This window comes from Sebastes umbrosus, chromosome 24 (assembly GCF_015220745.1).
Source record: "Sebastes umbrosus isolate fSebUmb1 chromosome 24, fSebUmb1.pri, whole genome shotgun sequence".
Lineage (NCBI taxonomy): Eukaryota > Metazoa > Chordata > Actinopteri > Perciformes > Sebastidae > Sebastes > Sebastes umbrosus.
Genome location: NC_051292.1, coordinates 675,713 through 697,755, shown reverse-complemented (window position 1 = coordinate 697,755; position 22,043 = coordinate 675,713). Strand labels below are relative to the sequence as shown.

The 22,043-nt window shown below is 41.9% G+C and overlaps 1 protein-coding gene and 1 long non-coding RNA gene across 22 annotated transcripts in view; one reads left to right on the top strand and one right to left on the bottom strand.

Moving 5' to 3' along the window:
• Positions 1-22,043, top strand: part of LOC119483637 (CLIP-associating protein 1-B-like) — a 46,320-nt gene that overhangs the window by 13,939 nt on the left and 10,338 nt on the right. For 6 of the 21 annotated variants that reach the window (XM_037761919.1, XM_037761933.1, XM_037761928.1 and 3 more), the window contains exons 9-29: positions 9,936-10,076; positions 11,143-11,231; positions 11,312-11,404; positions 11,484-11,629; positions 11,733-11,868; positions 11,949-12,019; positions 12,819-12,878; positions 13,317-13,394; positions 13,519-13,686; positions 14,055-14,104; positions 14,208-14,417; positions 16,192-16,287; positions 16,369-16,554; positions 17,453-17,557; positions 18,479-18,535; positions 19,217-19,314; positions 19,720-19,743; positions 20,060-20,307; positions 20,908-20,971; positions 21,119-21,121; positions 21,760-21,923. In XM_037761919.1, the coding sequence (XP_037617847.1) occupies positions 9,936-10,076; positions 11,143-11,231; positions 11,312-11,404; positions 11,484-11,629; positions 11,733-11,868; positions 11,949-12,019; positions 12,819-12,878; positions 13,317-13,394; positions 13,519-13,686; positions 14,055-14,104; positions 14,208-14,417; positions 16,192-16,287; positions 16,369-16,554; positions 17,453-17,557; positions 18,479-18,535; positions 19,217-19,314; positions 19,720-19,743; positions 20,060-20,307; positions 20,908-20,971; positions 21,119-21,121; positions 21,760-21,923 (2,287 nt within the window). Of the gene's footprint in view, positions 1-440; positions 1,561-7,189; positions 7,459-9,935; positions 10,077-11,142; positions 11,232-11,311; positions 11,405-11,483; positions 11,630-11,732; positions 11,869-11,948; positions 12,020-12,818; positions 12,879-13,316; positions 13,395-13,518; positions 13,687-14,054; positions 14,105-14,207; positions 14,418-16,191; positions 16,288-16,368; positions 16,555-17,452; positions 17,558-18,478; positions 18,536-19,216; positions 19,315-19,719; positions 19,744-20,059; positions 20,308-20,907; positions 20,972-21,118; positions 21,122-21,759; positions 21,924-22,043 lie in introns of those variants that run through there. The other 15 variants (XM_037761921.1, XM_037761934.1, XM_037761924.1 and 12 more) reach the window with 10 other exon arrangements.
• On the bottom strand, positions 2,885-5,590 carry LOC119483638. Its single transcript, XR_005205761.1, has 2 exons — positions 3,407-5,590; positions 2,885-3,292 (listed from the first exon to the last, which is right to left on the bottom strand). It is a non-coding gene; the product is annotated as an uncharacterized LOC119483638 (long non-coding RNA).

Below are 22,043 nucleotides of genomic sequence, written 5' to 3'. Positions count from 1 at the left end.
TTTAATCTTGTAAATTGTTAGTATTTCTGAGTATTACCCCCGTCCCCAAGCTTCGTAATTAGATTTTTTTTTTACCTACAATGGCACTAAAATACTGTCGTAATTATCTGTTAAAAAAAAACAAATATTTAATGACGTTTAATGACATTTATAATAATTCCTCTGAGCTCGTATATTAAACTGGTTTGGTCTCCTGGGTTTGAGACGGAGGCTGTAAATCTAATAATCAAAGAATGTGAAGAACGAAACATTACAAGGACTGAGAATATGTTGAGCATGTTTCAGCTGGGAAGTCCTGGTCGTGGTTTCCACCGGTCTCAGCGGGGTGTGTTCGCTGTCTTTCAGTCAGACTGCAACCTGAGCCGGGTTTCTTTGTGCCGCCTCGCTGCAGGAAAAGAGACCGTGCTGGAGGTTTATTCTGCAGATAATCTGACATGAAGGGAGGAGCTCTACCTGTTTACAGTTTATCGCTCTGATTAAAATGTGTTTATCACGATGGAAAGAAATGTGACCAAGACTGTTTCTACGAGAGGCGGCTGCAGGAAGGTTCATTCTGCATTAATAGTAGCTTAAAACTGGTGGACAGGAAATGAATGCTTGCAATGACGTGTCCTGATTGTTGATGGGGATTGGTCGGCCTGCTAATTTCTATGGAAGGTCAAGAGTGTCGTCTAACAAAGCTCAGATTTAGTGCATTTAAGCTCTTCACAGCCTCCGATTGTGTGTCTGCACTCGGGTTAAAAGACGAAAGAACACACTGATGTGAATGAGCTGATAGCTTCTGTGCATCAGGAACTCCAACACAACGGACAGATGAAGGATATCATCATGTTCCTTAATGATGCACCTCCTCACTAACGTTTGTGTGGCGTTTCCTGTTTACTGGCAGCGTCTGTGGTGTGATGAGGTTGATTTCTTATATAGTTGTGAAGTTTTTTCTGGTAAATTTTCCACTTTAATCTCAGAGAATATCCAAGTTTTGTTCTCGTATATTTGTGAGTTTTTTTTCTCATTAATTTACGACTTTAAACTCAGAAATATCCAAGTCTTTTTCGTATATTTGTAAGTTTTTTTCTGGTAAATTTACGACTTTAATCTCAGAGAATATTCAATTTTTTTTCTGGTAAATATACCACTTTAATCTCAGAGAGATTGCTATTTGCTAATTTCTATGGAAGGGAAAGAGTGCCGTCTAAAAAAAGTTAATCCATCACATCAGATTTGGTGCATTAAAGCTCTTCACAGCCTCCGATTGTGTGTCTGCACTCGGGTTAAAAAACGAAAGAATGTCACTTGAGCAGGCGGGTGGGAAGCATCGACTCTGAGCTGGATTAGAGAGAGAGAGAGAGAAAAAGGAAGGACTGAGAACCGAGGAGAGAGAAAACCAAGAGGAAAAAACGACTCCGGCAGCCCAGGGCTCTTATTTTGTAGGAGTGGTGTCAGCTGTCGTCCCTACAGTCACAAGACCCGGTTGGAGGGGAAGGGAGGAGGCGGTGTATCAGCTCTGGGTCTCTGTTGCTCCACAGGGGAAGGTATCGTCTGTCCAGCCGCTTCCTGCAGGTAAATTTATCACATATAAGAAGAGCTGTTGTTTGTACCTGTAAGGTTTCATGGAGAGTTTGTCTTATTGATGCACAAGCTGGTTATTACCCGACTCTCTCTGTGCTCATAAGCCTTGATAATTGCGCTGGGATCATAATTGGGAAGTGAATGCCACAAGTATCTGAAGCTCAGTGATGCGTATAATCCCGCTCTGTTCTCGTCTGCAGCTTCGCCGTATAAAATGATGATCTGAGTTATTCTGGTGGTCGTTAGTAGTCGTTATAACTTGAGGAACAGTACCGTTTGGAGGTGTTGGCAGGTGTTCTGTGTTGTTTGCTGTCATGATAGGTGATATGTTGTGCAGCAGTACGTGTTTAAAGCCACATAACTGAGATAAAAAGCCAGTTTAAAGGGAGTGTTTTATTACAGAAGCAGCTCTGGCAGAACAGAGATGTAGCTCGGAGCGATGCATTGATTTTAAACTGCATTCTTGGAGCCAGTGAAGGGACACTATTATTGGGGGGATATGTTGTTGTCTCATAGTTCTAGTTAAAGTCCTTCCAGCTGCTAAGATTTAGTGCATAAATAACTTTCTCCTGCAGCAAACAGATGGTTTGATATTCATCAAAAACAGCTATTCATGAAGCTTTCAGGTCCCAGCAGCCCTTTAATAAATACTTTTATGCCTGAAGGTATTTGAACAATATTTCCTCTATCTGGAGGTTTGGACAAACTCGGGCTGCAACTAGCTTTTCTTTTCAATATCAATTAATTGATTTTTTTTCTATTAATCGTTTGTGGTTAATTAAATGTCAGGAAGTGTCTTGAAGCCCAAGTTGACAGTTGAAACACCAAAGGTGTTCAGTTATTAACAATTAATTTATTTTCATTACATTAACAATTAATCTATTTTCAAATTGTTGCAAATTATGTCCCTCTTAAAAGTTGTTTAAAGTTGCATGTACACGATAAAGAAGGACGGAAGCTGCCAAAATAAAAAATAAAAATTAATTTATTAATTTATATCTCCGAGTGATCATTGAGGGCATTTAAAATGAGATAAAGATAAACAAAACAAAGTTAAACTATTGTTTAATAAATAAATGACTCAATATATTAATTAATATGCCATTAAATGTACCAACAATATTTAAAATAAATGTAGGCATTTATTAATTTATAAAATGTGACATAATTGATATTTCTGTTTCTATATTTATTTTCCTTTGTAGTAATCTCCCTATTTATTTACTTTCCTATTTAATTTGTACCTTTTATTTTTTATTATTAATTTAGATTTTTTATTTATGTGAAATTTATTGATTTTTTTTAATTAGTTTTATCCAATTGATTTATTTATGTATTTATTTATTGCAGTTTATTACATTTTTCCCTTATATATTTCCCCAAACTTATTTATTTCTGTTATTTTCTTTATGCATAACTTTAATAGCTTTCGTCCTCCATACATCAGTGTCTTGTACATTAATATCCAGCACTTGCGATACAAATGAAATCCACAGGCCTCACTATCTGGTGCTATACTCACCAGCTCAGGACTGAACTTTGAGCCTGAAACCACGTCATCTTTTGATGTTGTGTTTGATTGAATCCAGCTCTGTGGGTTCGGATGAACCCGGACCCGGCTGTGTGCGTCACGCAGCCTCAGGAGGTCCTGCAGGGAGGTGTTGAGAGACGAGGCCAGGTACTCGCTGCCAGCAGGACTTGGGTTGCACAGTTGGAAATGCTCCTGAATAATGAACCGTGCACCAGTGAGTCTCTCACAGAACGCTTAAAGAGGATTTACCGCTGGTTGGTTTCATACGACGCCTTCATCGTGTATATGTGATGAAGACTTACCTACCTGATGAAGTGCAGGTTCTGCTGGCCTCCGACACTCCTCTCACATTCAGTTTTAAATCCTCTCCTGCCATCTCCTCTCTGCACAGATATACAAAACACAAACAGGAAGAACTGCTCTCCACTAAGACTGAAGGATAAAGAACAGGAAGAGGTTTACTCCAAACAGGAACAGACACTGATTGACCCGAAAAATACAACAAGGGTATCATTTTAAACTGAATATCTTATGACATTCAATCCCCGATGAGGTCTCCAAACTACGTTTTGTCACGAAAAACACGCGAGAAATACACGGTAAATGGCGTGATACCAAACGCGAGACACATTGCTGATGTTTCTGTTGGCACATTTTTTTACTATTTATTCCTCTCGGTGCAACAACAACTTTGCTCCGTGTTGTAAATGCAGCACATCCAGTAAGTTCCTGTTGCTACAGGCAACCCCTCCTCCTCCCCCAGGTTTACCCTCAAACCATGTCTCACGCTCTCATTGGCTGTAGGTCCGGCTATTTAGCATGCTAGATATCTGGAATATGTCGGCGAGTGTCGGCGAGGAGCTCACACATGTGCGAAGGCTAAAGCCGTGCAGTGTGAACTAGACATTAGTTGCAGCAGTTTGACTCCAAATTTGAATGCATTTAATATAAATGTCAGTATCTGGGTGCTCTACAGTCATAGCGTCGGCCCATTTGACCACGGAGACGAGGCCATACCATAACGTTTCCTGCTACTTGGAATTTTTCAGACATATTTCTGCCTTTTTTTGGACTTTTTTTCGTCATATTTCGGACATACTTTGGAATTTTTTCAGACATATCTCGGCCTATTTTTGGACTTTTGTTTTGGCCATATTTCGGACATAATTTGGCATTTTTTCTTACTTTTTTTTTTAATATATATTTCGGCTTTTTTCTGTCTTTTTTCAACTTTTGTTCGGACTTATTTTCCGACATATTTTGGTCTTTTTTATTTAGAAGTTAGCATGCAGCTTTAGCTCTGCTCTGTCTAGCTCTGCTTTTCCTGTCAACGTGTGAAACCCAAAGTGTTTCCATCCTTTACTGGATGTGTAGTGTTTACCACGCTGGATTTAACATGTGAGGGTGCAGGTCGTATCCACGACGACCCTCTGACGTTTTCTACTTCCTCGTCTCGGCTCGGTACGGTTTGTTTTGGTTGACGGATACGGAACGGATATGACGTCACGTTACTCAGACTACCACAATAAAAGCGGTAACTTCCTTCTACCTCCACATAGACTCAGATGAAGCAGATATATTCTGGCATTAGAACATCAATTTAAAAATGGTAAAGAGCAGTGGTTTGTACTTTATGTAAAGACAGAACGTTACGTCCACTTGTCTCCCGCTGTAACTCCAGACTCTTTGACTGGAGTGAATGAAGCCTGATAATAATAGTGTGGGAACGTCCCTCCCTCTGTTGTTCCAGCTGGTTGAGATGAGCAGCAGAATGGCAGAAAGGGTGTTTCCCTCTTCACTCATTCAGACATGAAAAGGCTCATGTGCACAGGTGGAGGCTCACCTCTGACCTCTGACCTCTGACCTCTGAGCTGCATTAGGATTAGTGATTGTGAATGAAATGAGCTGCTGTGTTTTTAAGTGATTAAAGATGTTGCATGATAGTAAACTAGAGCTGCAGGTAGAGAAAGACCACAGACATATATATATACATATATATACGTAGACGCTGCACTGACTCCTGGATCATACGTCAACGTGGGCGCCATATTGGACCTGGCAAGACTGGCCTGTAACCCTACGGCACCCACGTTAACGTATCGCCGCAACGGGCTGAAGCGTCCAATGTGGCGTCTATGAACAGTAGATATGTCTCTGGAGAAGACTGTGAGCTGCTCTCCCACGCTCCTTCGTTTCTCCGTTGCTCTTGTAAGCGCCTCGCCTCTCGTTCTCCTTCGTGGTCATTTTGTGAATATGCATCGGGGAGATCAGCTGTCAGACTCCATCAGGCTCCGAGCTCCCAGAAGACTTTGAGACGCTGCCAGGAGGAAAAAGCTGGCGTCCAGACCGATTAGTCACTAAGTTTGATTTGCACTCATCATCATCATCATCATTATTAGTCTTTTTGATGTTAAACTCTTCAAACACAGTTCAGGCGTCCTGGTCGGTGCTGCTCAGCCTGTGAAAACACTTGTCCTCCAGTTAACCGGGCTGTCCAGGTGCATTGTGGGAAATGTAGGATGACTAAAAGTCAGGATATGTCTTATAAGGCTGCAACTAACGATTATTTTCATTATTTTCTCCATTAATCGATTAGTTGGTCGCTCTATAAAATGTCAGATTAATCGATTAATCGTTGCAGAAGTACTATAAATAATATAAAAAATAAATATAGCCATTAATTAATTGATAAAATGTGACATAAATTGATATTTTTGTTTTAATTTTCTTCTTTATTGATTTATCTTTCTATTAATTCCCTTATTTATTTTCTGATTAAATTTCCCCTTTTCTTATTTATATATTATATCTATTTTTAAATATATTAATTTATTTTTGCATTTATTTTATGTTTACTTTTTAAATGTATATATTTATTTATTTTATACATTTTTAAATATATTAATTTATTTTTGCATTTATTTTGTATTTATGTTATGTTTACTTTTTAAATGTATGTATTTACTTATGTATTTATTTATTTATTTTTGTTAGTATTTCAATTTAGGTATTTATTTTGTTTTATTTATTTTTGCATTTATTTTTTATTTATTTTTGCATTTATTTTTAAATGTATTTATTTACATATTTTTTATATTTTTCAACCCTTATTTATTTCCCCAAACTTATTTATTTCTGTATTCTTTTCTTTTTACATTTTTTTAATGCATTTCTGCCTCATCATGTAAATATAGGGGCTGCATTTAATGACATATTTATTTAATTCATGTAACGAGTCATTTATTTCTCATTTATTTTTGGCAGGTTTTGTCCTCCATACTTAATATGATAAATACATAGATTGACTTTTCTCCACCTAAAATATAAAGTTAAAATCTAACCAGAGAAATGAGACATTTCTCAGATGGTCTCCGGAGGCGTAATGTTCTCGTCATTGTGGCAGCCGTTGACCTCCGTTCAGTCAGTTCAGGGTCAGATTAACCTCTGGGATTATAATTTAAATCGACCTCGCAGACATTGCCAGTCTTTATCCAGCTCATGGCCTTCAGTAGAGCTGTAAATATGTCAGAAAATGATGAACAGGAAACGCTGTACCTGTGAGGATAAACACTTGTGGGGTAGCAGCGCCATCTTGTGGACGTAGGGCTGACATCGGCAGGGAGTGAAACACTGACGGTGGCTGTTGTGTCTGCCAGATTAACATGTAATAAAACTCAAAAATGAGACGGTTGCATATGGCTGCATGTCGGGCTTCTTCTTCTTCTTCTGGTGCATCCAGAGCTGCTGCTGCTGGTTCATGAAGATGCTTTTAAAAGTCAAAAGAAGTGATGGATTCTTTAGGTTTTTCTAGTTTCATGTGATACCAGTATCTTCACTCTAGCTTTCAAACTGAGCAACCCAGTTAAAATAAATACAGAAATGTTAGTTATGAAGAAATAAAAAGGTGCAGATAGACGTGAATGTCACTTTGAAGCTGGAGCAGCAGTCACCTTGCTGAGATAAAAACCCTGACGGATGAACTCGGGTGGAGGCTCGACGGCTCCCTCCTTCCTCTCTCCTGACTCATCATGATGTCACTCATCTCTGACTCCACCCAGCAGCCCCTCCTCTTCCTCTTCCTCCTCCTCTTCCTCCATCCTGGTCCTGACAGTGCGTGAAGTGAACTGGAAGAGGAAGACGTATCGAAGCACATGCTCCCAGACAGGGAGAGGGGGGAGGCCAGCTTCCTCCCCTCTTCACTCTCTCCTCAGCTGGGGGGGACGAAGATGTGAGGACCACATCCAGAGGACAGGAGGACCACATTCAGAGGACAGGAGGACCACATCCAGAGGACAGGAGGACCAGCTGACTGTCTGCCGGCATGCTGAGGAAACTGGTGTGCAGACGGATCTGCTCCTGTAAGCTGCTGCTCTTCCTCTGGATGGAGGGAGGGAGGGTTTAAACAGAGAGAGAGGAAGAGTGGAGGTGATGGAGGAGGAGGAGGAGGAGGAGGAGGAATGTCTGATGTGACGGCGGCTGTAAATCCAGGAGGAATGCGTCTGCGGCGTCTCCGGTGGAAACACAGCAGGATGATTTGTTGGCAGCAGGATTGTTGTGTCTTGCTGGTCGTCTGTCTCTGAGAGCTGGAGGGGCGGGACAGACAATTAGTTTCATGTTGTTGATTGAACTTGTTTTTACAGAAGTGCAGACCTGTTGGGGATGTGAGAAGACCACCGAGGTTAAAGTTCTGGTATTCACTCGGGATGCTATTAACAGTTATTTTCATTATGGATTATTTTCTAGTCTGTCAAATGTCAGAAAATAGAGGAACATGTTTTGCATGCAAAAAGAGAGAAACCCCAAGTTCAATTTAACAAAACAGTATCCAACAGTATTCACTTTAACCAAAGAGTTATCTGGCAATACATGCTTTATACAGTTTGATAAACACACACACACACACACACACACACACACACACACAGTGTAATAAGTGTAAAGTAACCAGGCAGTTCATATTTTGGATCAAGTGTCTTAATGAGTCTTTTGAATCCGGGCTTTTCAGCTACGCTAACCGGCGTTGTGATGTAGTTGTTTACAGCGGCCGTGATTTGTGCTTTGGAAAGCGAGGAAGCCGGAGTCATTTGCCTCTGGGCTGGTTCTGGTTGCTTTGGTCGTGTTCTCGCTACCGTACTCGCTTTGCCGCTTCAGTTCTTCCGCTTTCTCCGAGCTCCTGAAACTTCGTCGGTCCTCAACCAAAGAACATATATCTCGCCAAGAAGTGAAAGTTAATAGTTCGTTCTATTACAACATCAGCGGCAGAACTACGCTTCCAATTTTGGACTGAAAGCGACTAACGGACGCTCCATACTCCTACAAAGAGCCGTACAAAAGTAGAACAGAATTATTTCTACTCTATTGTCATATTCTACTGAAATGTTGAGTAATAAAATATTAAAAATAGGGATGCACCGATACCACTCTGTCACGCTGCCGTAAAGTGGTATCGGAGCCGTTTTGCGAGTACGAGTACGAGTACATGAGCACAGTATCGGACCCGATACCTGATAGTGGTATCGGTATCGGTGCATCCCTAATTATAAATGCAATACATGTTTTCAGTCCAAAATGGCGGCTGTTGTAAAAAAACAAGCAGAGTTTCGTCTCTTTGCTTCGTGGGGCCTCTGGTGGTTCCCCCCCATGTTAGTATCTGATATTTAAATGTTCATGGTGGATGTTTAAAGGCTCCTCACCTCCTGCTTTTCTCCTGCTGTTCATGTTAAGGTGTTAAACGTCAGGTGACAGGTGACCTTGTGTTGTATCGAGAGGTGTTGCATCGTGCTTTGATCGTGCACGGAGGAAAAACTGCAGCCTGATGGCACCTGATGACTGATGTGTTGCTGCTGTGTGTGTGTCTGATGACTGATGTGTTGCTGCTGTGTGTGTGTGAGTGTTTGAATAATGAAAGAGGATTGATTCCTGAGCTCACGTGGCGCTCGATCGTACACCCCCAGGAGACGTTTCCACAGGGCCGTGCCTCTTTGACCACATTACATCCATCAGTAGAAACGAGCAGTTTCAACCAGTCTTAATCTGCTGGACGATGAGCTGCACATTATTTAGGGGTGCTGATCCTGAACAGGGTTCTTCTGGAGAGGAATCATGGATTTTGAGCTTTTTATCAATAAATATTCCAGCTCCTTAATCGTGAAGAATTAAATTAAATTAAATTAAATTAAAGACTAAAAACACACAAAAAACAGGTATAAATATAAAAATATATAAACTAGATAATAATTAAATAATTAAAAAATAGAAAATAAATAAAACAGAGGTTAAAATCTTTTAAATCCCATTTATCTTTCTGCTCATGGCACCATAAAGATTAGATGACTGGCTGGATCATCTGTGAATTAATTTAAAAATAAGTTATGAAACTTTGTATGCTTTATTTATTTACTTTTTAAACTTATTTTTAATGAATTAAATTTAACTTAGATTTTATTTTTTATTTATTATTTATTTTTTATTTTTAAATATTTTATTTTTTTCACTACTGCTGTTTTATATTTAATTTAAATTTATAATTAATTTTATTGCTTTGTTTTTATTTTATTTATTTATTAACAAAGACTGGGTTCTCCTGTGGTGACTCTGAGCTTCTTACTGGGAACACTGGACTAGTTGTTGAGTTTGTTGTTGAGGCGTTGTGTCTCTGACCTTCGCTCCTCCCTCGCCATCGTTGTGTTGCTGATGTAGGAATGTGAGTTATGTCCTCTGGATCAGCTGAAAGTTAAAGTCAGCCCCGCGTGCTCCGCATCGCTGGGACGCTCCGTTTACTGGAGACTCATTGTTCAGTCACGTGTGACCTCTCTGCTCTTTCTTCCTCCTCCAGACAAAAACTTTGAGGACGATGACTCGGGGGACGGCGGCCGCTCTTCGTCCTCGTCCAAAGGAGCCTCGCTGTCCGTGAAGAAGACGGTGAGCATGGGTTCCTTCCGACGCCCCGCCTCCGCCTCCAGCACCAAGTCAGCAGGTCAGAGTTCACGCCGTACGACTGACATGTCACATGAAAGAGAAACATATCACGGTTTCTTTACTCCCACAGTTCGCTTTTATTTAAATACAAGTGTTGATGCGTCAGAGCGCTTCATCAGAGACGGGAAATGAACCCCAGATTATAAAGTGCTTCGGTTAAAATCCTCATTTAAATACTGAAAATAATTGTGATGAGCAACAGGTGTTTACAACAACTGGAAAGTGAAGCAATATTATGATGAAAAATGGTAAAAATAAATCATATGATTATTTATTTATTTATATTGTATGACTTCTATTTATATTTTCTTTTCTTTATATTTTCTTTTTTATGTTTTTTTTTTTATTGTCATTGTTTTTAGATATTCATAAAATCAGCATCCTGATCAGCATTTTCACACTTTAACACACAACATGCTCCGTTAGTGACATCAAATCTCTGTAAAACAAACGTGCACGTGACGACGCAAGATTATAAAATTCAAAGAACATTTGGGATTTCAATAGACTTCCAGAAGAACCTTTTTTTTCTTTGATTAAAATAAATTAATAAGTAAATAAAGACTAAAAACACACAAAAAAACAGGTATAAATATAAAAATATATAAACTGGAAGAAACTTTGTATTCTTCAACTAAAGTGATGTTTTATTTATTTGCACAAATGGCATAAAATAATTGTTATTATTATTATATGTTCTTATTTTTATTAATTCGTTTTTTTTCACTACCGCTGTCTTATACTTAATTTTGTATTTATTTTGTATTTTATTGCTTTATTTTTATTTTATTTATTTATGTATTTATTTATTTATTCATTTATTAATTATTTATTTTTTATTAAATGTTTTTTTACTTGATATTTATTATCACTATTGCTCTCTATATATTTACCTATGTACATTTAGCTGTCTTGAGACGGGCATTGAAGCTGCTGATCCGTATGTGCACTGAAAATGTCAATAAACAAAACAGAAAAAGAAGACAAACTCAAAAAGTCCCTAGTTCCAGGGGTTTTGTGCCTCTTTAATTTAATAAATAGTGAATTATGGTTGTTATCTGTAGGGAGGGATGGAGCTGGAGCTGGAGCTGGAGCTGGAGCTGTGGACATAGAGGACTTCATCCAGGCCTTTGAAGATGTCCCCACCGTGCAGGTATGGACATGTTGAATACATACTTTATAATGTCTCCATGCAGTGCTTCCTCTCATCCACCTCCTCCTGCCCTCCACCAGATCTACTCCAACAGGGAGGTGGAGGAGGCCATGACGAAGATTCGAGACGTGCTGTCGGACGATAAGAGGGACTGGGAGCTCCGGGTGGCGGCTGTAAGACCTCTCTGTCCTCTCAGTTATTAGGTGAAGCTGTCTTAGTTGTTGTTGATCGCCTCTCTTCGTGCTCCTCCAGCTGAAGAAGGTGCGTTCGCTGCTGCTGGCCGGCGCCGCAGAGTTCGACGGGTTCCCGCAGCAGCTGCGGCTCATGGAGGCGGCGTTCAAACTGTCCGCCAAGGACCTCCGCTCTCAGGTGGTGAGAGAGGCCTGCCTCACGCTGGGGTAAGACTACCTGGAGGTTTCCCTTCACACCTGCTGCAACACACTAAGAGGATGCATCATCATATCAACGGTAGCATTAGAAGCATTGTTTTATTGTCACCAGCCACCTGTCGACGGTGCTCGGCAGTCGGTTCGACCACGCGGCCGAGGCCATCATGCCGATCCTCCTCAACCTGGTCCCCAACAGTGCCAAAGTCATAGCCACCTCCGGCATGGCCGCCATCCGCCTCATCCTCAGAGTACGTGGCAGCTTTACTCAGATATGAAGTAGATTAAGATTTACAGGATTCTAACACTGTTTTTTCTTTTTGCTTTGCAGCACACACACTACCCTCGTCTCATCCCCATCATCACCAGCAACTGTATCTCCAAATCTGTGGCTCTCAGAAGGTGAGACCTTTATATATTTATATATATATATATGACAAAATATATTTCTATTCTGTTGTCTTTATTTAATTTTTGTTTTTCATTTATTTTATTATATTTGTTATAGATTATTATTACATATTTTTTATTTAATTTTATTCATATTTATTTATTAATCATGTTTTATTTTGAATTTTTTACCATACATATATTTAAATTTATTTTGATATTTTATTGTATTTCTTTATTTCTATTTTTCTTTGAATTTAAATCAGTTTTTTATGTATTTGTTTTTTATTCATTTATTAGCATTCATTTATTTTTTATTTTTACGTATTATTATTTTTGATTTCATTATGTTTCATTATACTTATTAAAATTTCATATTTTTTATTTATCTCTATTTTTGCAATTTATGTTTTTCATATTTTCTATTTTATTTATTTATGCATTTTTATTTTTATTTATTTATATATTTTTATTTGAATGTATATATTTCTTTTAACTCAATGTTTACATATTTTGATTTAATTTAATTTGATTACATTTATTTGTATTATATTTTTATTGGTGTTCAAGTCTTTTTCCAATTGTATTTTTTTTAATTTTTTATATTTTCTATTGTATTTATTTATATTTGTATTTATATATTTTTATTTGAATGTATATATTTATTTTTATTTAAGGTTTACATTTAATTTAATTTATTGTTATTATTAAATTTTTGTTGATATTCAAGTCTCTTGAGTTTCAGTTTATTATTATTATTATTATGATTAATATATTTCTTTTTAAAGAAAGCTCTTCTTCTGTGTTGCAGGCGCTGCTTTGAGTTCTTGGAGCTGCTGCTGCAGGAGTGGCAGACGAGCTCTCTGGAGAGGTGAGATCAGCTGACGGGAGCATTTAGATGTTATCAGCTGGTTATTAACGGTGGGATGAGCAGATATTTGTACAATAAGTATAAAAGGGTAAAGTACTACACGCTGCCTTGAAATGGGACACCGGCCGGGTCAAGGTCTATCTCAGCAGTTTCCATGGCGATCTCTGTCTGCCTCCAAAAGCCTCATTGTGTTTCTGCCTGGCTGCTTCCTGCCGCCGCCGCCAGGGAGAAACCTGAGCTGACCCTCCAGCCCCCCCCAGTACCAGGGGAGCTCTCTGGTTCTCAGCGATCAATCACAGCGTGTGTTAGATACTCTAATATATTTAATAAAAAGGCTTTTCTTTACAGGAACCAAGTATGACATTATGACGTTAATAAATCATTCATTTCATCACATTATATTATTGTTTTAGTTTCCTCTTTTCCCCTCCTTCGTAGACACGGAACCGTTTTAATGGAGACTATAAAGAAAGGGATCCACGATGCCGACGCCGAGGCTCGCTCTGTGGCCAGAAAGTAAGTCTCCCGCTGATCCGGTACGTTTTATCATCAATCTCTAGCTGCAGCTGGAGAGAAAGAAACCAGGAAGCTGATCATTAAGATGTCTTTTCTTGGTCCTCCCTCCGGCTTGCCCTCGCAGGTGCTACTGGAGTTTCCACGGTCACTTCAGGCGGGAGGCGGATAAGCTGTTCCAGGGCCTGGAGTCGTCCTATCAGAAGGCTCTGCAGGCTCACCTGAAGAGCGGAGACAGCCAGACGTCGCTGCCCGCCTCCGATCGCTCCTCCTCGTCCTCCCAGGAGAGCCTCAAGTGAGCTGCTTCCTCCTCTCTGATCGACCGCTTTATTGATTCACGGGGAAACGCGAGGAGGATGGGACTCCTCGCCTCCTTTTTTCATCACAACTTTAGCATCTAATGATCACAGATATCTAGAATCATCACTATGACACTAATATATTCTCTCTGTCTGAGCTCAGCGTTGATCTTTGGGCCATGTTTTAAATATTTCCTTACAAGTTGTTCTATTTTTATTCACATGCTACCTCCCGTATCTTGTTCTATTTTAGTTTTAATGGTGGATATCGTACATCCAAGTGACTCTTATTAGTATATTTCTCAAGCTCTGAACCATCAGGCGTTTTACAGATATTTATCTCTTTTACTTTTTGTCTCCACAGTCGACCGCCGTCTGTAAAAAACACCTTTGGAAGCGGCTCATCAACAAGAAGTGAGTGGTTTTGTTTTTTAACTCATTCACAGCAGTGAGAGTAGAAAGAGAAGAGAAGAGTCACTCTCACTGACTGAGACATTAAACTGCTGTCATGTTGCAGCCAAAGCTGCCCACAGCAGGACGCCTGCTGCTGCCGCCTCCTCTCCAGGCTCCCTCCAGCGCTCTCGCAGCGACGTGGACGTCAACGCGGCCGCCACTGCCACCGCCAGCGCCCGCAACAGGATGCCCGCCGTGGCCTCTGCCGTGCAGTCGTCGGCTTCTCCCTTCAGCTCGGCCTCGGCCCTCCCCCCCGGATCCTACGCTTCGCTGGGTAAGACGCACCACGTCTACAACGACTACTAAAGTATGAAACAATCAACACTTAATTCAAATACGAGCAAGCAGCTTCTAAACAAAATGATGACAACAGTTGTCTGCAAATTCAAGCAGAAAATTAGCAGCCTGAATATCTTTCCATGTTTTGGATGTTTGAGAGATAAAATGTTTTTGTGAGTGGAGTCTGGTGGCTTTGTAGAGAGCGATGTAACGGCTTCAGTTCCCCGTCATAAAGGGCTGTCTGACGGCGAGGTGAAGCAGCTGTGGACGGGAGCAGCAGAAAAACAGATTTTTTAGACACCTAAAATGACCAAAATCAGTTTAAGTGTACGCTATATTTAGAATATTTACACCCCTTTACCTCGCCCTTTGACAGCCCTTTCTGACGGGGAACTGAAGTCGTTATATCGCAGCCTTCAAAGCCACCAGACTCCATTCACAAAAGCAGTAATTTAACCTCTCAGAACAGGGAGTTTCTGGTATACCGCTGCATCAGGTTTGTTTGTGTCATTGTGTGACTTTCTGATGCCGACCGCCATCTAAGTTACTGTATGTGACGTTAATACACTGACTATAAGGATGTGTTTATACTGTACATGAAGCAGCGTCATGCAGAAACCTACGTCAGGTCACATAATAACTCTATTTATTTATAATAAATAATATAGTGGACCGGCCCTTTAATGTCTTCATGTTAAAACACTCCAACGAGCTCTAGATGCACTCAGGTATCAGGAGTTTATTCCAAGCTGCACAGACATTTCTATAATGTCATGTTCATGTTGGACATAATGCAGTCACGTCTTCCTCTGAAAACAGGCCGACTGCTCCCCCGACCCGCTCACCTCTTAGTCAGCCGTATGTAAAGCTTAACCTCTTGTTGTGTCTCTCCTGGGCTCCCCCCTGTCAGACGGCTCGTGGTCTGTTAATGCAGACGGTAAGCTGTGTGCTGCTGTGTGCTTCCACGGGAACGATGTGTTGTTTGACCCCCTCCATCAGTCCTGTAACGCTGGTCGTCTGTGATGGAACTGTCAGTGCATGGACTGTCTGTCTGCGCATGGTTTACTGTAACCTTTCTCCTACGATCTGGGTAATAACGGCGGTTGAAAAGTAATGGAGAAGTATTTTTCTCTGCTGTCAATTCCCATTTCAGAGGTCCCTTTTAATGATGTTCCTCAACATAGAAAGTTTTATTTGTATTAAAACTTTAGGCTACTTGGACTCCCTTCCGCCTAACGTGATGTAGAAACCACAGACTGTCTCTGGCAGAAACAGCAACGTCTCTAGATGACGGCATGATGGAGCAGCTGCATATAGCCGGGCACTGATCAAACCAGACTCCATTCAGAAAACAAGCATTTTAAAACTTATCTGCTTGTTGTCATGGTAACGGACCTGACAAAGCATGAATTCAGACTTTTATACTAATCGGCATCATTATGTCGTTATTTCGGCATCACTTTGATCCGTTTATTGATATTAAATCACAGCACAATCTGTTTATGTTGGGTTCATACCGCAGTAGAGACGTGTGGCTGCTGGACACAGTCAGTGTGATGTATGTGATATTATAGGTATTATAATCATCAGCTGCAACTTTAGACTTTATGAAAACGTGTTTTCATCTCTCACTATTCCCTGTTTCATATCTTCTGTCACGTTTCCCTCCGTATGATCTCTATTTTAATTTCACTCTGTTCCTGCATGTAGAAAAGCGTCTTTGATGTGAGTATAAAGATGTTTCTGTTTCTGTTGTTCTGCGTCGGCAGGTCGAGTTCGAACCAGGAGAGCGATTCCAGGAAACGGTCCGTCTGTGACGGACAGCCGGGGAAGGAGTCGAGGGAAAGTCGTCTCACAGTCTCAACGTGAGCTGCTTCTGATTGTGATGTCATCCTCATAATAACGTTAAGTTAATCTGGACTAAACTACTTCCTTCTGTGTTCCAGCCGGCAGCAGGTCAGGTTCTCCCGGCCGACTGCTGAGCTCCACCTACGGCAGGATCCCGAGGCCGAGCATGGGCACCGCCGCCGCCGCCGCCGCCAACAGCACCTCCGGCGGCCTGAGTGACAAGAGCCGGCCCCGAGGTCACCGCAGTCACGGCTGCAGCCGAGAGACCAGCCCCACCAGATCAGGCACGGATTACAATTAAGAATGAAACAACAGTCTGTAATGCTGGAAACAGAAGTTAGAAGCATTTCAACCAACGTCAGCGTCTTTAAATGTTGATTCTTTGGGAGCTTTGTTGAAGTCGAAGGACTCGGCGGTGCCTAAAACAAAAACTTAAATCTTCAGGTTTTACTATTTTATGTCAAAATATAACATATTTAGTATTTCCCCTCATTTGTGTCTGTGTGAATGAGCCCCTACAACAGCATTTACACCATAATTCAACACTAAACACGTCTATTGAAAACCAGAACATTAGCATTTTGTCAGGGTTATTAAACCATAAACTCTACTGTATAAAATCACCGTTGGTTTTTAAAATCAAATATTGATTCAGAAGTCAATCAAGTAAATCGGTTAGTTTTACACATATACGTTGGTCTGACCACAAAGGGCGGGTCCATCTGCGTTCTGGTCCATTTCTTTCTAACGGAAACGCCCTGAAAGGGTTATTTAGGATTTTGAGAGAGAGGTAAAATTACCCGGCCTTGGACCGGCCCTTTAATAATCATGAGCTATAAACTTGTATAGACTTGAAATGGAAGCTGCATATGAACAGTAGCATTGCTGTGAATAACATCTGATGTGAAGGTGAACTAAGAGTTGCAGGTTAAAGGGAATCTTTGATTGATTTGAGGTCGACCGTACAAGACCGCGGTATTCCTGTCGCTCCTCCTCGTACTAACGCTGTACCTGCAGCCTCCTGGAGTCGTATCTCCCTTCTGTCCGGCTACACTAACTTTCTCTGCAGAGCTTCAGGTGTGTCGTGTCTGGCTGGGTGTGCTACGAACTAAACTCTCCCCCTGCACTGCTCTCTGTCTGTCTGTCCGTCTCTCTGTCTGTCTCTCTGCCGTGCTCCTCTAGCCCGGAGCCGGATCCCCCGGCCGAGCATGAGTCAGGGTTGCAGCCGCGAAACCAGTCGCGAGAGCAGCCGCGACACCAGCCCCGCTAGGGGTTTCTCCCCCCTGGGTGAGTACTGAAGACCCCCCCAACAACCTCCACACCAGAGCTCATACAGGGGAGCAGAATGACTCTTAACCCATAACTAAAGCCCCGTTTCCACCAAGAAGTTCCTGGTAATTTTACTGCTTTTCAAGGAACTAAAAGTTCCTGTATTTTCAGGAAGTACTACCCTCCAACCAGGGCCTTTTTGGGGGTATAAAGACCCCGGAACTTAATTTAGACCCTGATCCCTGTAGTCGAAAAGCAATGAGTTCCTCTTAAGGTTCCTAGTTCCGGGGGAAAGTTCCTGTACTTTCAGAAAGTACTTCCCCCCGACAACCAGGGCCTTTTCTGGGGGTTAAATTTCCCCGGAACATAATTTAGACCCTGGTCCTTGCGGCCGAAACGCAATGAGTTCCTCATAAGGTTCCTAGTTCCGGGGTAAAGTTCTTGTACTTTCAGGAAGTACTACTCCCGACCACCAGAGCCTTTTTTGGGGGTTAAATATCCCCTCAACATAATTAGACCCTGGTCCCTGCACTCGAAGCACAGTGAGTTCCTCTAAAGGTTCCTAGTTCCGAGGGAAAGTTCCTGTACTTTCAGGAAGTACTACCCTCCAACCAGGGCCTTTTTGGTGGTAAAAAGACCTCGGAACTTAATTTAGACCCTGGTCCTTGCGGCCGAAACGCAATGAGTTCCTCAAAAGGTTCCTAGTTCCGGGGGAAAGTTCCTGCGGTGGAAACGGGGCTTAAGAAGACCTCTTGTAAAGAGTAGTACTAGCTTCTCTTCTTCCTCCGTAGACGTCTGCCTCTCTACATCCCCGTTGTTCCTGCCTGATTCTTTGCATGCTCTGTATTTAAATGTCTCTTCTATTGAACTAATCAATAATTAATTAAAGACTGCAGGTGCATTTCTTTTATCTCCTCTTAACTCTCCGTCCTCCTCCAGCGACGCGGCGTCACTCCCGCTCAACCAGCGCCCTGTCCTCTGCAGAGTGCTACTCAGGTGACCAGTGAGGTCTTCTCAGGAAGCAGATCTACTCAGTCAGCCAGACTCAAATATACCAACGTATATATAACGTATTCTCCACAAAGAGTTCAATCAGGATGATTCTGTGTTCGCTCAGCCGGCTGACTGAGTGTTCCTGCTTCGTGAAGCCTCTCCCTGCATGGCCCTCGTCCTCCTCCTGGCTCAGAGAGGGGGGGAATAATGCAGGAAACCTTTATTTTGCAGCTTCATTTTAATGCGATGTGATAGCTTTCTGTATATTTTTGGCATTTTGGTGAAACGATGCTGATTCACTCCACGTTTCTTTGTACGTTCTTGGTATGTTTTGAATTTATTTTAGTCGGTTATTTGTTGCTGCTTTCTTTGCTGTTTGCTTTGGGTTGTGTTGCCTTCTCCTAAAACTGATGAGACATTTGAAATGTATTTTTAATAATGTTCAGTGATGGAACAAAACCCAACCTAAACAATGAAGTTAAACTGGTTCACAGGACCAAGACACTCCTCACTCCTAAATCTGACTTTCCTTCATTAATCTGACATTACATTTTGAAATGAAAATGAGGAGTGAGTTGTGTTCCTGTTTATTATTATTATTATTATCATCATTTAAATTCTATTCAAAGTGAAGTCAAACTATCACACTCCTCCTGACCTGCTGATGACCTTTTTCTTCCTCAGACCGGCTGTCCCATCAGGCTCGAATCTCGGCCTCCGTCAACGCCATGAAAATCCTCAACATCGGCAACGACGTCGAGGCTGCCGTCGCCGACGCTCTGGTAAGAACGGCAGTCGGTGGGGGAATATATGTTTTATAGCACTGGTGCAAATAGAACTACACGTCTGCCGTAGGAGACATAATCCTCACATCATTTCAAGACATTTTCATGAGGAAAAACTCCGGGGGAAAGTTCCTGTACTATCACCGACCAGGGCCTTTTTGGGGGTTAATAATAATTTAGACCCTGGTCCCTGCAGTTGAAACGCAATGAGTTCCTAAAATGGATGAAAGTAAGCTTGTTTTTGTTGAATGCAGAATGTAAAAGCCGGTTACAGTCGTGGTTTAACGTTTCAATAAAAGCTCCAGACTTGTCCTTTAATGTGAAACCGAAGTGAGAGATGTCCTGTGCAGTCCTGCAGTAACTCCCTCTGTCCTCTTTCTTCTTGGACCTTTTAAATTCCAGCTCTTAGGAGACTCGAGGAGTAAGGTACAAGTAAAGAGTTTCTGTCAATGCATGCAGAGCATGAAAGACTTTGACTTTGTTAACATGAAGCGAGAGCAGGTTGAGGTGCAGAAGCTGAACCCAACCACTGATTGAACTGTTCTGTCTAATCACAACAACCTTTCTAACATTCTGAAGTGAGAGGTGAACCCAGCATGAAATAAGCTCTCATCCCCAGAGCCTGCATGAGTCTGTAGCTGCATGGTAGCAGTAGACGTAGATGTGATGCTCTACAGTAGATAGATAGAGAGCACGCCAGCCTCTAAACCCAACGCCATCTCCTCTTCTTCCTTCCTCTCAGCGGAGGCCGGTGAGGCGGCGCTTCGAGTCACCGGGAATGTACTCGGACGACGACGCCAACAGCGACGCCTCCAGCGCCTGCTCCGAACGCTCGTACAGCTCGCGCAACGGTGGCGTGGCGCCGCACTACCTGCGTCAGACGGAGGACGTGGCGGAGGTGCTGAACCACTGCGCCAGCGCCAACTGGTCCGAGAGGAAGGAGGGACTGCTGGGACTGCAGAACCTGCTCAAGAGCCAGAGGATGCTCAGGTGAACACACACCAACAACATACAAAACATGGATGACTAACTCATACTGTATATTATCAGTATTATTATTATTATTATTATTAATAATAATAAAAGCTGTCTTTTAAAATCAAGAAATGTGAGTCAGCATGTTAAAGCAAGTTATTTCTGTGTGGAAGGTCAGGAGATTTTGATTTTATACATTCTCTGAGTTCTTCTCTCCTTAAATTTATTAATTATAATTTAAATTAAATTTGCGTTTTTTTCTTGAGATTATAAAGTCATAAATTTACAAGAAAAAAACAAGATTAAAATCGCAAATTTCTGAGAAAAAAACTCACAAATTTACGAGAATAAACTTGAAGATTCTCTGAGATTATAGTCGCAAATTTACGAGAAAAAAAAATCCTCTAAAATTAAAGTCATAAAAGTTACAAGAAAAAAATATATTTTTATAATCATAAATTTACGATAAAAAAATGTGAATATTTTGAGATTAAAGTCTCAAATTTACAAGAGAAACTCCCAAATGTAAGAGAAACCAATTTAATATTCTCTGAGATTAAAGTTACAAATTTACAAGAAATAATTTAAATAATAAATAATAATTTTCTCCGTCAGCCGCGTGGAGCTGAAGAGGCTTTGTGAGATCTTCACCAGGATGTTTGCCGACCCTCACAGCAAGGTGAGCTTCTCTAACGGCAGCACCGAGTGGGTGGTGGGGGGGTTAACACCAGGCTTCACTGGGAGGGACACTAACTGCAGGACCCACTAACACAGTGTGTTTTTGTGTTGCATGCTCCTCGCTGCTGTGGACTCTAACAAACACCAGAGAGTAAGTGTTTACTCACCGCTGTCCTGACTCACCGCTGTCCTGTCTCACCGCTGTCCTGACTCACCGCTGTCCTGACTCACCGCTGTCCTGTCTCACCGCTGTCCTGTCTCACCGCTGTCCTGACTCACCGCTGTCCTGTCTCACCGCTGTCCTGACTCACCGCTGTCCTGACTCACCGCTGTCCTGTCTCACCGCTGTCCTGACTCACCGCTGTCCTGTCTCACCGCTGTCCTGACTCACCGCTGTCCTGTCTCACCGCTGTCCTGACTCACCGCTGTCCTGACTCACCGCTGTCCTGACTCACCGCTGTCCTGACTCACCGCTGTCCTGACTCACCGCTGTCCTGTCTCAACGCTGTCCTGACTCACCGCTGTCCTGACTCACCGCTGTCCTGACTCACCGCTGTCCTGACTCACCGCTGTCCTGTCTCACCGCTGTCCTGACTCACCGCTGTCCTGTCTCAACGCTGTCCTGACTCACCGCTGTCCTGTCTCACCGCTGTCCTGACTCACCGCTGTCCTGTCTCAACGCTGTCCTGACTCACCGCTGTCCTGTCTCACCGCTGTCCTGTCAGTGTGTGCGTCTACTCGTCTGAGACGAACCCAGTGAACACTTCCTCCTTCGTCCTCCTCTCTCAGGTCTTCAGCATGTTCCTGGAGACTCTGGTGGACTTCATCACGCTGCACAGGGACGACCTGCAGGACTGGCTCTTCGTCCTGCTCACGCAGCTGCTGAAGAAGATGGGGGCCGACCTGCTGGGCTCCGTCCAGGCCAAAGTCCAGAAGGCCCTGGACGTCACCAGGTGGGCATCTCAAAGATCAAAATACGTAATGCTACATGCTACTCGTAATATTACGAGAATGAAGTCATAACTTTACGATAATAAAGTCATAACTTTACAAGAAAAAGTTGTAATATAACG